At 41.6% G+C, this 17415-nt stretch overlaps 1 protein-coding gene across 1 annotated transcript in view; it reads left to right on the forward strand.

The window, feature by feature from the left end:
* Positions 1 to 17415, forward strand: part of LOC138745224 (metabotropic glutamate receptor 8) — a 326930-nt gene that overhangs the window by 251829 nt on the left and 57686 nt on the right. Inside the window, exons 7-8 of the mRNA XM_069902285.1 lie at positions 3848 to 3987; positions 8300 to 9235. Of these exons, the coding sequence (XP_069758386.1) occupies positions 3848 to 3987; positions 8300 to 9235 (1076 nt within the window). The remainder of the gene's footprint in view (positions 1 to 3847; positions 3988 to 8299; positions 9236 to 17415) is intronic.

The raw sequence follows: 17415 nt of genomic DNA on the forward strand, positions 1-17415 counted from the left end.
GATAGTTTTAATCCTAGCTACACTGTGCACTATCAACTACTTGTCCCAGAGGGTACAGTATATCTCCAACTCCCCTTGAAGCACTTAAAATTCTTGGCTGTCTGTTTAACACGGAAACCCAATGCTTGATATCCAACATGGCGAGATAAGCTTAAATTCAAATTTTAGCCTGACCCGCCATGACCTAATTGCATGCTCTTCCATCGATCATTTACAAGGTCCAGCATTCCATCTTGTTGGAAGTTACCAGTGGCTGTTCATAAATGAAAGAGTGGAGTGAATGGTATTTTCTCCAAGCAAGAACCAAGTTGTTAAGGGATTCAAATACCTAACCTCCCATGGGTATGACAATGCTGTCTGATGAATTTTAAATTCAGAGACTGCTGCCTGCTGGATATGTTGCTCCAGTAATGTAATGGTCAGCGTTTAAATTCACATCACTGCCTCTGAGTCGTCAGTGTGCTTATAAGATGAAATTGATGTACTGTGAAATAACTGTTGCATGTAACTTAGAATAACCATTGCCTTCATGACCTCCATTTGCTGAAAAGATGAGGCCACAATTACCACAAATGCTATATTATTTTGAAATGTCATTCTTGTCTTATTCAAGATGGTTGCTGTATTTTTCCTCCATAACACTGTGCCTGCAACTTCTTAAAGGCAGGACAAAACAGTTTAAAACTTCTTTAAAGAGATGCAAATATGGTTCCTTTTCTTATTCTCTGTCCCAAGCTCCAACTATGGCAGTTTTAAAATTCCTCCATACTTTTATACTCCCATTTTTTTTTAATCAATCTTGTTGAATAATTTATGTGAATGCATATGCTTATCAAAATCAGCCTTGTTCTAAGGTCAGTGCTTCAAGCAAAATTTTACTTCACACAAAGCTTATATAAGAAAATCATTGCTTCAATTTGGTCCTCTTTTACAGCCCACTGTCTGAAATCCATTCTTTTCCAGCTGTATAATGTGGCAGATCACTCTATGGGACGCTGAGCTACTTACGTCACCAGTGAGAGCACCTGATATCCCAGGGAGTATGACTTTTGAAGTCCAGAGCTCTTTCCAGTTGCCACATCAGTGTGTGTGTGTGTGTGTGATTGAATATTGATTACCCTTCAAAATAAATAGACCAGATTCAGTCTTGGTCTCTTTTACCTCCCAGTTGACCAATTTTTCACCACCTTGACACAAAGCTATGAGCTTAAGGGACCTGGAATCGTTACGAGACAGCCAGGCAAATCCTGATAGCCTGCACCTCAGAGCAATTGAAGAGGTGTCAGCAGTGATAATGAATGCATTATTTATGTTCTGCAAAATTCCCCAGGTTTAAGAAGAAATGGAGTGAATTGGAAAGTAACGAATGATATTGCACTATTTAATGAAAGTGAGGGAGGAAGTTGACAAGTCGCCTGTGGCCTGGTGCCAGCATAATGCTAGAATTCATTATTATCTCTGCTACAAATAATAATGGAGTTTGCCCTGATCAGCCTAGTTTTGTGAAGGGAAGGTCTTGCTTGACCATTCCAGCAGACTTTACTAAAGATGTAACTTGTGGGTGGATGAAGATTCATGAATATTAGATATCTGTGTTTCCATAGGACATCTGGCCAAGTAACACACAGAAATGTGGTGTCATAAAATAAGGCTTCAAGGGGCTGTGGGAGACAAACAAGCATAAATAAAGGATTAGTTAAAGAGCAGAACTTTGGGTTGGTAAACTGTTATGAATGGGTCAGCACAGAGAAATCCATGGCTCTTGGCTATTCACTATTTGTTTTAATGAATTAGATGAAAATATAAAGTGATGTGTATCCAAAATTGCAAATGAAGCAAGAATGGGTTAGAACTATACAAGGTGAGAGGGGAGCAGTATTGGGGTTTTGGGTCAATGATCTTTCCTGGTGGAAGGCATCAACTCATGATGTTACTTCTGTTTTGTCGCTACCTGGTCTACTGCATGTTTCCAGGATTTTTCTGGAATTTGCTTCTGATTTTCAGTATCTAAAATATTTTGTTTTCAATCTTTGGCCAATCCTAATACAAGAGAAGGGAATGCTGGGAGTGGTCAGTGAGTCAGGAAACATTTACAATGCCCACTCAACAAGTCCTCTTGGTGAAACAGGATTTTCTGGACAAGGGTTCTTCACAAGCATTGATGGGAGCGGTTTTACACACCATCTGTTGCTGGGATGCCGGCTTAAGGTTTAAATTTATAAATTTATATTTAGACATACATGAGCCCGTGTCTCCCAATTGTACCCAATTAACCTACACCCCTGGTACTTTTTGAACAGTGGGAGGAAACCAGAGCCCCAGGGAAAACGTACCAACTCCTTCCAGACAGCGTGGGATTTGAACGCTGGCCCTGTTCGCTGGCGCTGAAACAGCGTTGCATTAACCGATACACTAACTCAGATCTTCAAGTCAGGATGAAATCAATCTTCTGCCTCAGGATCTATATTGCCTCTAACTGAGCCATGGCTGATACTTGGATTGAGAGAACGTTTATGGTGCTCCACATTAGTCATACTAGTGTTGAAATAGGGCAGTGTTAGTAAATGCAGATTCGTGGGATCAGAGTGGTGCAGCATAGAAATTGGCTCTTCAGGCCAACAAATACTATTTTGGCTATCATGCCTATCTATCCTTATCCCACTTGTCTAATTCTGTATCCATCTATGCTTTCTCATTTACTTCGCAAGTTTTTCAGTTAATGAGTACAAGCAGGCAGCCAGACCTGGCTAATCCTGTTGGATACCAAGAGGAACACAGACAATTTTGCCAGCTTCTTCATCGTGACTCCAGCTGATTACCAAGGTCAGGGTTGAAGACAGCCTCCAAGATTTCTAAACCTGACCTTTCTCAATAATAATCATTCAAAATGCTCGAATTAGGCAGGTCTGACTGTCTGGTTATATTGAGTTGGCTCTTGTAATCATACCTGCACAGAATGAAACAATTCAGCCCTTCCATTCCACAGCAGACATTCAATTCATCCCATTCCCACTCTCAAGAATAAACAGGGCAGGAGATGTTTCTTCCCAATGTGTCGTTTTATATAATGAAAGAGAGTAGATAGGATAGCATCACATATTGTTCACATTATTATGCCAAAGTAATGGCCATTGGCATCTTAATTTTACTCATGGATACTTTTGTCACCAGTAAGCAGGACTGCCTTAGCTGCTTCTGGTTTGAGAGTTTTTAAGACATGGGCTCACATATGTTTAAGACTGCAGTATGATTGCCTGAACTCTTGAATTCAACTTCTTCAGCTTCAGCTGAATTAGGCATAGAAAAATGACTCAATCCTCCCCCAACAGTTTATGCTCGAAAACCTCCAAGTTGATTTTGATGTTGAAGTGATTTTGTTTCATTGCCAGAAGTACTTCTTTTATATTGAAAATGATGTTGTGTGGTGGTGTTTCTGATAAGGTAATGGAGAATTTTTACATTGCTGTCACATCCCTCTTTCAGCAAAACCAGGGTGCCGTACTGTAGCTGATTGATTTTGACACAGTATGTCAACACTGTAAAAACAGTCGCACTTCAGATTAAATGTGGATTTATATTATACCTTGTATTTAAAGTAATATGGCTGCCTTGTTATTCATGTGCAAGTAATTTCTTAACATAATCTTACTTGGCAAGTGACTGAAAAAGTGTTAGAAATTTTTATTCCAAATAGGTTTTAATTGCGACAATGAAAAGCACTCACGAAAACTCAAGCCACTTATTCCCATATCAAGTGATTTATTCTGTGCTGAAAATAGTAGGTTTGAGTCTGAATATATTCCCTTATATTTCTGACATACTCAGTGTAATACTTATTTTTTTGCAGGAAGTGCTGGCACTTCTGTGACATTTAATGAAAACGGAGATGCTCCTGGGCGCTATGACATCTACCAATATCAGATCGCCAATGTGTCCTCTCATGGGTATAGGGTTATCGGACAGTGGACTGATCACCTACATTTGAAAGTAAGCGACAGGCTTTTCCTTCTTGCCAGGGGAAGCACAAGTTTCTTTTTAATTAATTTTTTTAAAATTTAGGCGTACTGCATGGTAACAAGTCCTTCCAGCCCACGATCTCGTGCTGCCCAAATACCCCAATTAATCTATAACCCCTATACATTTTGAAAGGTGGGAGGAAACTGGAGCACCCGGAGGAAACCCATGCAGACAAGGGGAGTTTCTACAAACTCCTCACACACAGCGCCAGATTCCAACCCAGGTCGCTGGCTCTGTAATAGCGTCACACGAACCGTTCACGCTAACCGTACTGCTCCCAAGTTTCAGTTTTTTTTTAAATTGGGGAACTTTTCTGTTTTCTAGAAATCAAACTTTTTTTTATATCTTATCCATCTGATTTACTGAGTGCTGGACAATATTCTAATCAGAAATTGTTGGATGGCATGAAATTCACTGCGGGCAGACATGAAGTATTTGCTTTTTGTTCATTTTTTGATGTGTTCATATTGAATATCCCACTTTTCATGTGCACTGTGTTGTAACGAAGTTTGCTTTTTGGAGCATTGGATAATGTGCATTATCTTTTCACTGGGAAATCATATTATCGAAATAACCTAATTCGTTCAATTGGAGATATTATGGACATTAGAATCCTTTGAGTAGATTCTTGTTATTGTGAACAATGGATGGATTTTCATAAGACCCATTGTGGCAGCAATAATGTCAGGCAAGAAAGAACATTCTCTCTTATATTACTATCAGTGATTCTGCTGTCATTTTCTGACCATTACATCTTCAACAGGTCGGAAGGTTTCTTTAAATTCATTTTAAAATATCCATTTAGATTTCAAGAAAAAATGACCAAGCCACATCTTCAGCTTTCTTAAAACAAAATTTTAGGAGTCTGGGTATTGTTGGGAAGGCTGGCATTTATTTCTATGATAAAGTGTCGGTAACTAATTAGGCCACTTAAGAGTGTGGTGCTGGATGCAGATGTAGACCAAAATGAAGATCTAAGGCTGGACGACACAATGTAAACCGTTTGAGCTTTTACATCAATTCAACTGCTTTAAGTGGAAGGTACCAAGACCTGGGTTTGCCCTTCCGAGCTGTAGTTGAATAATATTCAATGGTTGGAGGTGCTGCCTTTTGGAGGAAGCATTAAAATGAGTGCATTCTTGCAAAAATTACTTACATAGAGTCAAACAACATGGAACAGACCCTTTGGCCCAATTCATCCCTGCCAACAAGCTGGCATCTGGGCTAGTCCATTTATACGCATTTGATCCAGATCTTTCAAACCCTAATAAAATTATTTAATTCCTACTATCTGGATCCATATTTATTCCTCAATTATTACTTCTGAAATAAGATTATGTTGGCGTTTGTGCCAGTTGCTGTACAAAACCTGACTGCTGCCTTTCCTATCTTCTAATGCACTATTTTGCAGAATTTCATTAACAGTAAAGTGCTTTTATATCTCATATTATATTTTCATATCATGTTGAGGGAGGCCTTTTTTCTCCATATAGTCCAACCTTTTTTGGTCTAAGGTCCACCTGGCTTCTGGCCTAACATGCCATGGCCCACTAATGGCAATGAATAAGCAGTATTTTCAAGTCAAAGGCAGCTCTGTAAGAAACATATCTTTATCTAATTTAAAGTATTTTATTTAACCTTTTTAAAAGAAGAAAAAAATCTGCACGCATACACTGAATGAAAAAGCAACACGCAGTAAGAAAGCAGAAAACACACACCTGGATCTGTCTGAATCTGTCTTGTGTAGAGGTCTGATGGAAAGTGTGACTGAGTGCTGAGCGCCAAGCCACTTATATTGAGGGATGGCCAGATGACTTCACTGACTCAGTGGCAGATTGCTCACCACCCCACTCAAGGTCACTCGGGAGGACCGAGACATGTCCTCAGGCCACAGCCCTCTGGTTGGGAACCACTGACATAGTGATGTTTGCTTACAGAACAATTTCAATCTCTTCTTGAGACATAAGCAACAGTAGATGCTGGAACCTTGAGCAAAGAAAGAGGAACTAGAGGGATTCAGACAGTCAATCAGCTCGGAGTAGCAGGACACTGGGTAGATGAAGATGGGAAAGGTGGAGTGGTGAGACAGATGGAGAAAGGAGACTCTGGGTGGGGCGGGGGGGAGGAGGTTGAATGAACGAGTACTGGTTGGCAGGGGAAAATGGGTACAAATGCAGGACATTTAGAAACAGTGGAAGCAGAATGGGGTGGGGTTACTTTAAATGTGAACATTCAGTGTTGATGACATCTGGCTACTGTAAGGTAAAACATCATGAGATGGGAATGTGTAAGGAGTTACCCTGTACAGGGCTGTAACAAGATGTGAAATGCATCCTTGTACTTACAAGATAAGAGAGACATTGATGGATTGAGAGGCAGGAAGCTAGCAGGGAAAGGATAGCAACAGTTTTAGTCATTGGACAAGTAATGATATGATGATGTTCTAAGCACGTATCCAAGGGTATAAAAAATCACCATTTTGCTGATAACGGCAGAATGCATTCTCCGACTAACATGTTTAGTCGCAAGTGTTACAATCCGGTAATAAAGAACAAAGAACCCTGATTTCGACTCAGCCTGGTGTTTGTCTCACTCATTCATGAACAAAGCAGACCTAACACTACCCAGGCGGAATATGATGTTCTTCATGCTTTCCTAGAGCCTCACTTTCGTAATGGATGAGGCCGAGGACATTTGGGTCTGTGTGGGAATGGGAAGGCGTATTCAAGTATTTGGAAGTTCCAGTTTGTGCATTCTCTCTTTGTCTGTACCTAATGCCTTGGCTTCCTCCTGAAATGTGGAGATTGGTATGTGGACTCTAGTGTGCAGGTGGGAAGGTGAGGAGATCAGTTTACAGGGAAAATTAGAGAGAAATGGAGCAAAGAAAAACTGTAGGTCAGTGTCCATGGAAAGAAATGGTTGGAAGAAGGGTATTTTGTGTGGAAATGGGGAGAGGAATTAAAAATGGTGTACAACCTCGCCCACTGCATTCGCTGCTCTCAATGTGGTCTCCTCTACATGGGTGAGTCCAAATGCATATCAGACAAATGCTCTCTCAAGCACTTTCACTCTCTCCTTGTGCGCATCTCACCCCCCCTGCCCACAACACCACCCTCCCGTGGTCTCCTCCCCACTTGTGTCTCCTCTCTCCACCTCTTCCATCTTGATCTACCAGTATGGTATCCTATTTATCTTTGGGCCTTCCCAAGCCTTTCCCTCCCCTTCTTTATGCTTATTTTCTTCTTTTCCCACCTTAGTCTCAAAAAGGGTCTCTGACTGTCAACTTTGACTGTCCATTTCTCTCCATGAATGCTGACCAACCCATTAGATCCCTAAATTTTCTTTAATTTTCCCTGTAACTTGTTCTCCTCACATTCCCCCCTAAATGCTAAAGGCTACATACCAATCTCCAGATCTCTGGGATGCAGGAGGAAACTAGGGTACCAAGTACATTCACAGAGAGTGCACAAGCTCGACATAGGCTCGTTCAAGTTTTGCAGGCAACAACTCTACTAGTTGTGCCACCATGCTAATAAGAATGATCTGAAAGAGATGCGTGTGGTGGTACACCACCGACCTTCTGCAGGGGGTGACTTCGGGACCTGTAGAAGAGCACGGGGACAAGGCAACACCTGGCCGGCTGTCAATCAGCCAACCTGAATGGTCCAAGCCCCACCCGGTCAGCTGTCAATCACCCTCCGAGGTATAAGCCAGATCTGGCCCTTCGAAGACAGTCTCAGAGCTTTCGGCAGCATTTCTCACAGCCAGCTCTGTGGAAGTTTAAGTTGAATAAAGCCTGTAGAACAGACTTTATGTTTTGTGTGTTGGTTTCTGTTTGATAGCGCACACAATGAGTAAAAATAATATTTAACTGTTTTATTTTTGATTTCAAAAGAGTGGCTTTAAAAGAATAATTCTGCCCACCACATAATTCACTGCCACTCCTCGTCTGCAACCCTTGGCACACCTCCAACACCTCTGTACAACATCTGTGGATCTCCCCATAAAGTGAAGTTTTCTACCAAAATTTCTTTGGACTTGAACGATAACCCTTGTTAATTTTAGCACTCGCAGAGACATGAGGCATTTAAAGTTGCACCATTTTTGTCATTCACCCAGGATTGGATGAATTTACTACCATGGCTTAATGAAAACTGGTGATGAATATACTGCTAATTATGCAAGAAGGCCATTTGGGTTTCTACAAATGTTGCTCCATGTTCTGGCATTGCCTTTATATAGCAAATGGAGATGATTATTATAATTATTTGCCTCTCTACAGGTGCAGGACATGCAGTGGGGTAGAGGTGGACCAACCATTCCACAGTCAGTCTGCAGCCTGCCATGTAAGGCTGGTGAGAGGAAGAAGAAAGTGAAGGGCGTGCCGTGCTGTTGGCACTGTGAGCGCTGTGAAGGTTACCAGTACCAGATCGACGAATCAACCTGTCAGATGTGCCCATTTAATAGGAAACCCAATGCAAATGGCACAGACTGTCAGCTTATCCCCATAGTCAAACTAGAATGGCATTCTCCTTGGGCAATTGTACCTGTCTTCATAGCTATGCTTGGAATCATCGCCACCACTTTTGTCATAACAACCTTTATTCGTCACAATGACACGCCAATAGTAAGGGCATCTGGCAGAGAGTTAAGCTATGTATTGCTGACTGGAATATTCTTGTGCTATGCTGTAACCTTCCTAATGATCGCAACTCCTGATATAGTTCTTTGTTCCTTCCGGCGAATCTTCTTGGGGCTGGGTATGTGCATTAGCTATGCAGCACTGCTCACCAAGACTAACAGAATTCACAGAATATTTGAACAAGGTAAGACATCTGTCTCAGCTCCCAGGTTTATCAGCCCAGCTTCCCAGCTGGTAATCACTTTTAGCCTCATCTCTCTGCAGCTCCTGGGAGTATTTATCTGGTTTGCTGTCGATCCTCCACACACCATTGTAGACTATGGGGAACAGCGAACAGTCGATCCAGAAAATGCCAGGGGCATTCTCAAGTGTGACATTTCTGACCTTTCTCTCATCTGTTCCCTTGGATACAGCATTCTGCTGATGGTCACATGTACTGTGTATGCAATTAAAACAAGAGGGGTTCCAGAGACCTTCAATGAAGCCAAACCAATTGGGTTTACCATGTACACCACCTGCATAATTTGGTTAGCTTTTATCCCAATATTTTTTGGCACAGCTCAGTCTGCAGAAAGGGTAAGTGTTTAATACCTTGATGATCTTCCATTATGCTATTGTATCAATGTCGCTCATTGAGTGTCTGCTTTTCCCCCATCTTTGTGTATTTGTCCTCATCTCTTGTCCTCATGCGAAAAGCTGGAATGCTCAAAGATGGTCTTTTTTTCAAAGATGGTGTTGATTATGTGATAATGGATGCTCTATCCATTTGTATTTACCACAGTTGTTTTCTTAAGATATCCCAATTAAACAATTTTATACAATAGGTATGCAACCAGAAACCATATAAGAGTGTATTGGGGTGGGGGGTGGGATAAAAGCCACTACTGCCTTATGTAGGCCTTACATCAGTTACCAACCGCACTCACTCTTGAACATTCAGTTACACTGGCTTCATTATCATTATGGTAAAATATTCTAACATCTACTTGGACTGAGCTTCTACCAAAGATCCAGCTAATAAGGGGGAAATTACTGTTTATTCTCTTGTGACAGAGCAATGTTATTAGTTTTGGTTCTTTCCTTAGGCCAGAGGTTGTTGAGAGCACATTGCCAAGATGTCAATGGTAACTGGTTTTTTTTTTGGATTTTGTTGCTTCTTGAGCTTTCACTGGCGAAGCAGGAGTTGTCAAGGAATGAGCAAACTGTTTTATGCAATGTTGGACAGTTTCACTGGTGTACCTGTTGTGACATAGAATAAGGTTCAGCCCCCTGGTACTAATTAGCTTTTCACTATATGAGAACAATGCTTCCTGAAGCATCGTGGGGGATTGCCCACCACTTGCATGCTTTGACCCCACCTTGAATCTCTGAGCCATCTCAGAGAATCAAAAACTGAAATAGTGCCTGAATGAATCGGAGAACTTTAAATCTTCATGCAGAAATCGACAATGGAAAGTGAAACATTAAGGTAGATATTATGGTAAACGTTGTGCAAAAAAACATTTAAATTATGAAGCAATACAATGTTTTTATTCAGCATTACTGTTGAGTAAGATGATAATTAATATGAAAATTCAGGTGAAACATATTTTATTTAGAAAGCAGAACTCCATATCGTGTAGCAGGGTTGAGGAAAATAGAATGGATGCATTTAAGAAGGGAATTAGAAGAATGCACAAGGGAGAAAGGGATAGAAAGATGTGTCGACAGGTTGAGTGAGAGGGAATGGAGGGGTTTTTTGAACTGGAGCAGAAGCAGTAGCATTGAAATTAAAGATAATGACCTTGTTTTCTGCTGAATTTTATGTGATCACGTAATGGATCAAACTATGCTTTAAATGTTTAATTTTCATTCCACTTGAGCTTTCGTAAAGAATCGTACTCATGGGCTAAAAATTTCATTAATCAAAGTTGCATTATATATCTTTATTTGTGTATTACTAATGCTAGCATCAGTTTAATCCTTCAGTATAATTATTAAAAGTGACAAGCAGAAATGTGATATACATTAGGAGGCATCAAATGTTGAGAAGTATTCAAGAATGTTACTGGAAACCAACCTTGATTGCTTTAACTTGTCTTTAATAAAAAGAATTGTGTGTTGGAGTGAACAATGTGGCAGAAATTATTCAAGGAATTAAGAGGGGGGGGGTCTTCAATAAATTGTACAACACTGGGATGCTTGCCTAAACTCTCTACATGTTTATATAACCAATTACACAGCCATGAAGAGTGGTGACTATTGTAATGTTAGAAATACAGTCGGAAATTTGCGTAGATGAGCCTCCAGGCATCAGTTAGATGATGACCAGGATTTCATTGATGCTGATTGAGAGTTAATTATTCATCAGGAGAGATGAATGGAATGTTTTACTGCATGAGAGGGAAGTCAGTGAATTGCAACATCTCCTTTTAAAGGCAGCATTTCTCACAGTGCACTTTTCCCTTGGCACTGAGAAGTCAGCTTGGACTTGCTGATTAAATGGGAGAATTTATATTTTTGTCAGGTTTGTCATTTTAGGTAATATTGAAGACACCACAATTTAGGTGTGGTGAAGAGATAAGGTTTTTTTTTGCATTCAACTTGGTCATGTCCTAAGGTAAAACCTTTCTGGGTGGATTTACGAAACATTTTAGAACAAATTACAGGAATACTACTTTCATTAAACTCAGATTTATTTCTATTGGAAAACATAGAAGGAATAAGACCTAAACTAAAATTGTTAACATATCAAATTAAATTTGTTAAAATAGCATTGGCAGCAGAGAGGAAATGTATTGCAATGACTTGGAAATCGAACTTGTATCTAGATATGGGAAGATGGAATGCAGAAATCCAAAGTTGTATCCTTTTAGAGAAAAATTACATATAATTTGAGAAATAAATATCCTATATTTTTGTGAATTTAGAGCCTGTATACACAAATTTTGGATATAAATATGTAGAAATGTTCTTTCAGCCTCTTAAGTCCTATGTTAACCTTCTTCCTTAAAATGAAAATACTCATGTAAAATCTGTTGAGTTCCAGTGTGTTGCGGTGATACTCCATCCTGACAAATTTCTGCAGGCCTTTGATTGTGTTGGGCCTGGCAAATTGATGAATGGCTTCAACTTTTACTGGCATAGGAACAGGTCCATGACAGTCAATCTGGTGTTCCAAGAAGTTGATGGTGGGTAGGCTAAACTGGCACTTAGCGAGGTTGATCACCAGGCCATAATCATTGAGGCGGCTGCAGATCAAGTGCAGATGTGCCAGATGTTCCTGGTGGGAGTGGCTGGCTACCAGGATGTCATCTAGGTAGATGAACAGGAAGTCCAGATCCTGCCCTACTGCGTGCATGAGGCGCTGGAAGGTCTGTGCTGCATTTTTAAGGCTGAAAGGCATCTTAAGAAATTCAAACAGGCCAAAGTGGATAATGATGGCCATCTTTGGAATATCATCCTGGTGGACTAGGGACTTGATGATACCCTTGAACCAAGTCAGTCTTTAAAAAGATGTGTGCCCCTTGCAGGTTGGCCGTGAAATCCTAAATGTGAGGGACTGAATATCTATAGGAGGTGGTTTTGTCATTCAGCCTCCCGTAGTCACCACACGGCCTCCATCCTCCCATGGACTTGGCCACCATATACAGTGGGGAGGCTCAAGGGCTATCTGAATGCTGCACAATCCCCATCCCCTCCATTTTGTTAAACTCCTCTCTCGCGAGCTGGAGCTTGTCTGGTGGTAGCCTGTGGGCCTGGGCATGCAGAGGGTGTCCCTGTGGGGGGATATTTAGAGTCTGCTGTGCAAAACTGCAGCGTGATGATGGATGGAATCTCCAACAACACCCTGGCGAACTTATTCGAATACATGGACAGAGTCCAGGTGCGGAGCCAGCAATTTGGCCTCACCAAGGGAGAAGATCTGGAATGACTTTGAATTGACCAGCCATCATCTCTTCAGATCTATGAGAAAGCAGTGCATGCGGAGGAAGTCTGCACCCAGCAATGGTTGTGATACCGCAGCCAGCATAAATGTCCATGTGAAGCGGATGGAACTGAATTGCAAGGGGATAATCCCCTTGTGCAGTAGGTACGGATGGTGCTGCTGTTGTCTGCCGTGAGCTCCGGTCCAGCCCTTCTCATTTGGGTATCATGGCTTGAAGGAACTGATTTCCACTCCTGTGTCAACAAGCAATCTGCATCCAGAGTGTCTGTCCCAGTCATCACCGATGAGCGTGGCAGTTGGCATCGGAGAGTCCTGGATCCCCACCTTTGATGGTAAAAACACCAAGACTCGGAAATGGTGTTGTCGCCTGGCATGGGCATTGCAGGTTTTGCTGCTGTGATGTGGTGTGGCTAGGCCTTCGGCTGTGACACAGCACTAATCCCAATGCTGGCTTGGCGCACCACAAAACATCTGTGCGACCGGCCACTTTCTCAGGTTTAAGAAGTCTTAATTTTCTAGTAGGATGTGACTGTCCTCCCGCAGCTGCTCCAAAAAGATCTGTTTGAAGAGTAGATGCAGCTTATGGCCATCTGCTAGTGCCAGGACATCACTCTTCAGGGCTAATGGTGCGTGGTCGCTCAGGCCGTCCATATGTAACAACTGTGCGGCCCGTTCACGGCGAGAGGCCGAAAGTGTTGACCAACAGGGCCTTGAGTGCTCCATACCTGCCGACCTCCAGGGGGTGCTGCAGAAAGTTGATTACTTGGCCTGCCATCTCCTTGTCGAGAGCAGCCATCACATAGTAGTAGCTGGTCTCATCGGAGACAGTGTTCCTGACCCTGAACTGGGCCTCTGCTTGTGGAAACCAGAAGAGGGGCTGAGTGGTAAAGAAAGCTGGCAGTTGAAGCAAAACTGCATTCTGAAGAGCCGAATTGTTCACGTTGTCCATGTCGTTCTTGTTGGGTCCAAACGTCTTTGGACCTTCGGGGTCACCAATGTGGCCGTCACGCCACTGCAAGCGAAGGAAACACTCTGAGTCAAGCGGAGTTTCAGTTCAACTGATTTACTAATTCAAAATCTTGTTCTCAAGGCTTGTCCCAGCGACCCTTGTGCCCTGCGGGGAGGAAGTGACATCAGCTTCCAGGCTGAGGCTTTGCCCCACACTGAGTCCCTGTGGATTTGCCCATGACTGCTGGAGCTAGTTTGCTTGGTGAGCCGCCACAGCATGCATATATTATTCTTTAAGAGGGGGAGAGGGTTAGGGGATTCAGGGGTGGTGGGGGTGGGGGGTTAACCATCATGTAATGAATGAAAATCTCTAGTTTGAATACTTTTTTATTCTATAATGATTTATTAATTTCATATATGGAAACATTTTAAATAAAATATTTTTAAAAACACCACAAAAGTAACATGAATCAGCCGCACAAGGAGAACTGGTGTCAGACCTACAGTACAAGAAGTCCCAGGAGGAAGGTGTGGGCAAAGGAAGTTTGGACAAGAAATTGAACTCATTGTTGTTTGATTTTGTCACCATAGTAATCGGTGAATTGGAATAATTGTAACATGATTTTCTTCATTTATATTAATGAGGTACAACAAAAACAGGATTGGAGGTAGTTTGGAAGGAGAGAGGGGGGGAAATAGAGGAGGCGAGGAATATGTGAAATTGGAAGATTTAATGTTCATACCATTAGGATATTGGTATTGTTCAAATCTCCCAATTTTTTTTCTTTCCCATCCAACCCCTTTCACCTGTTTTTATCCCCCTTTCCCTCCTGTTTTCACTCACTTACCACCTACACACTGCACCCTCACTGATCCCCTCACCTCCTATCTGGTTCCACCTACCCTTAATCCCTCCCTAAAGTGGTCCCATTCTCACTTATTAGATTCCTGGCATTGTGTTCCTGCTTCTCGTCCGAACCCCTTTCTCTTCCAAATTCATCCCAGCCAGTTACATCTGTATACCCCCCCAATCCTACTTTAATTTCCTGCCCCCAATCTTCTCCTGCCCCATGTCCCACCATTCTCCTTTTCTTTATACCAGTGATCTTTCCTCTCCACTCTTTGTCCTGCTGTAGGCTCCCTATAGAAAATTCCGACCATTTCTTTCCTCCTCCCCCCCCCCCCCCCCCCCCCCCCCCCCCGGTGCTGCTTGGCCCACGGAGTTATTTCAGCACAGACTGGCTTTTTGTTTGCTCCAGATTGTAGCACCTGGCAGTTGCAAGTGTCTCCTGAGAAGTTATGATGATAGGTCTCAGACCCAAATCATTCTCCATACTTCTATCTCCACAAATGCCGCCTGATCTGCTGAGTATTTCCAGCAATTTGTTTTTTATTGGCTGCAGTCTGCAGTTTTTAAGTTTCAGCTCGTGAAAGCTGTTGGTGACATAGAAGGGTGAAAACCTGCGCTGAAAGGTGAGTCTTGTTGAAATTATATTTTGCATCAGGAGGCAGGTGTGACCTCGGCCTGTCCGTTGACACTCCCGTTGCATGTTGGTGGCCATCTTTTCGTGTTTTCATGATTAACTCAGGAATGCTTTCCAATGCACTGAGTTTGGTCTTGAATCATGAACACATTGAAGGCTTAAGACCAAGAGTAGTTGAAAGGTATTAGTAGAGATAGGTACTTGATGCTTGATGCTTGGCATGGATAGAATAAGCCAAAGGGTCTGTTTCTACTCATGAAAGAAAATATTTTTGAATAATTGTTGGACCAAGCAGACTTGAGAGATGTTCTGTCAATGTTGCAGTATTAAGTCAAATTAAGTCTTTTGTACTGATCAATATGGGTGGGTATTACTAAAATTTTAATGATTTTACTGACTGAAATTCGAAGAATGACAATCTTTTCTTGCATTAAGTTTCTTCCCATGAACCTTTGAACTACATTTGATGTAAATACAGGACAGGTTCATGCTATTGACATCACAATCTGAATTGGGATTGAACATTTGAATTTCTCTTTTCTGTAAGCAGAGCATGGGGATGATCTTGACAGAGATCGTTTTTATCTTCTGAGGTACTTTCACCTTGGACCGAGGGGGTATTTTGCTTAATGTTGTTATTGACGTGTGTCTGGAAGCTTTGATTCAGTGTTACAGCAAGCCTTTGGGAGAGCAGAGGATACTCAAACATGAAGTGTCTTCGGTTGGAGATGATGGAACTTTGATGAGAGGCTGCAGGTCAGACAGCAACCAAGGATACAAATGGTCAGTCAGTGAGAAGAAAGAAGAAGCTTGAAAACCACTGTTTTAATCATACCTAATTGATTTGTTATGCGCACAATTTCATTACTTCCAAGGGAAATGGGCCAATGACAATTTTTCTCAAGCAAAATATTTCTATAACAATTGGGTCTAGAACAGTGGTTCTCAATCATTTCCCCCCATTCACATACGACTTGAAGTAATCCTTTACAAATCACAGACTTACCTATGGTGGTATGTGAGTGGAAAGAAAATGTTTGAAAATCACTGGTTTAGACAAATGCAGTGATTTGGAGGACAGTAGTCCCAGCATATGGGATATGAGGAAGAAGATTATTGGAGGGAGCACTGCTTGACAGCACTGTAAATGATAAGTTTGCTATTGACTGAGAGTAGACTAATGGGCATTAACACTGGACAACCACTTTTTTCAAATGGTTTACTTCCTGAAAAAGAATTAGGGATTATGATATACAACGTCAAGATGAACACAAAGATAATTTCAGATCTTCTGTATCATGTTGGAAGCTGGAGAAACATTAAATTAACTTTTATTGAATTTAGCATGTTTAATTGGACAATGATGCTGACACATTGCGTTAGTTCAACTGACCTAAAATGTTTTGCACTGATTTTCATTTGCACTCTGCATCTGATGCCTCTCATGTCAGTGCCCAATAATAGTTGGCTAGCATTGATGGATTCCAGTCGTTCTGATACCGCTTTTCCATGCTTGCAATATCCTTGTTTCATATTTGCCACTGACTGCACCACGATCCGTAGTCCACGTGCGAATGGAGAAAATGAATTTTCAATGACATGTGGTACTCCATGGTTGTGTATGCTTGAAGTACCATAGATTTAAAATATGATAGGAATCACAAAAATAGGTTATATCTAAAAGGAACAGTACATGATAGAAAAATTTTAAGGTGATTTTTGTGATCAGCAGCTCAAAATCTGTAAAATACACCCAAAAGTATTCAGGAAGCACAATTTTCGTTGTCCAGTGCAATTAGCCAGATTGAATTTTTTCCATGTTCTGTGTGACGTATAACTTTGGCATTGTTGCATATTGTCAGGTAGATGCCAGTGTTTGAATTGGACTGCAAAAGCTTTGCCAAAGACGGCGTTCATTCTGGAGCATTGACCTTCAATATTACAGCTGGGAGGTGGTCTGGTCCCATGGCTTTTGCTGCATCCAGCGCTATCAACTGCTTCTTGATATCATGTGGAACAAATTGGCTGAAAAGTGACTTCAATGATGCTGGGAATCTTGAGAGGTAGCTGGATCATCCCTTCTGTCTTCTGACTGATCATGGTTGCGATTCTACAATGAAGAATGTTCTAATAACTTGAGAAGGAAGGAAATTCATGTTGGGCAAATCTCTTGGAGTTTTACAATGTGATTTAGATTAAGGGTGAACCAGTAGATACATGGTATTTGAATTTTCTTTTCAATGAGGTTCTGTATGCCTCCAAACAAGAAACCCTTAAATCCCAATGGAAATTAAAGGGGCTTTTGATGATGAGGCAAGGCATATTTTCTTCAGTGCACAGACTGGGAATTACACCAGGATTGAGCCCACTTTTAAGCCGAGGTTCCATGTGGCAAT

Source organism: Narcine bancroftii, chromosome 11 (assembly GCF_036971445.1).
Source record: "Narcine bancroftii isolate sNarBan1 chromosome 11, sNarBan1.hap1, whole genome shotgun sequence".
NCBI lineage: Eukaryota > Metazoa > Chordata > Chondrichthyes > Torpediniformes > Narcinidae > Narcine > Narcine bancroftii.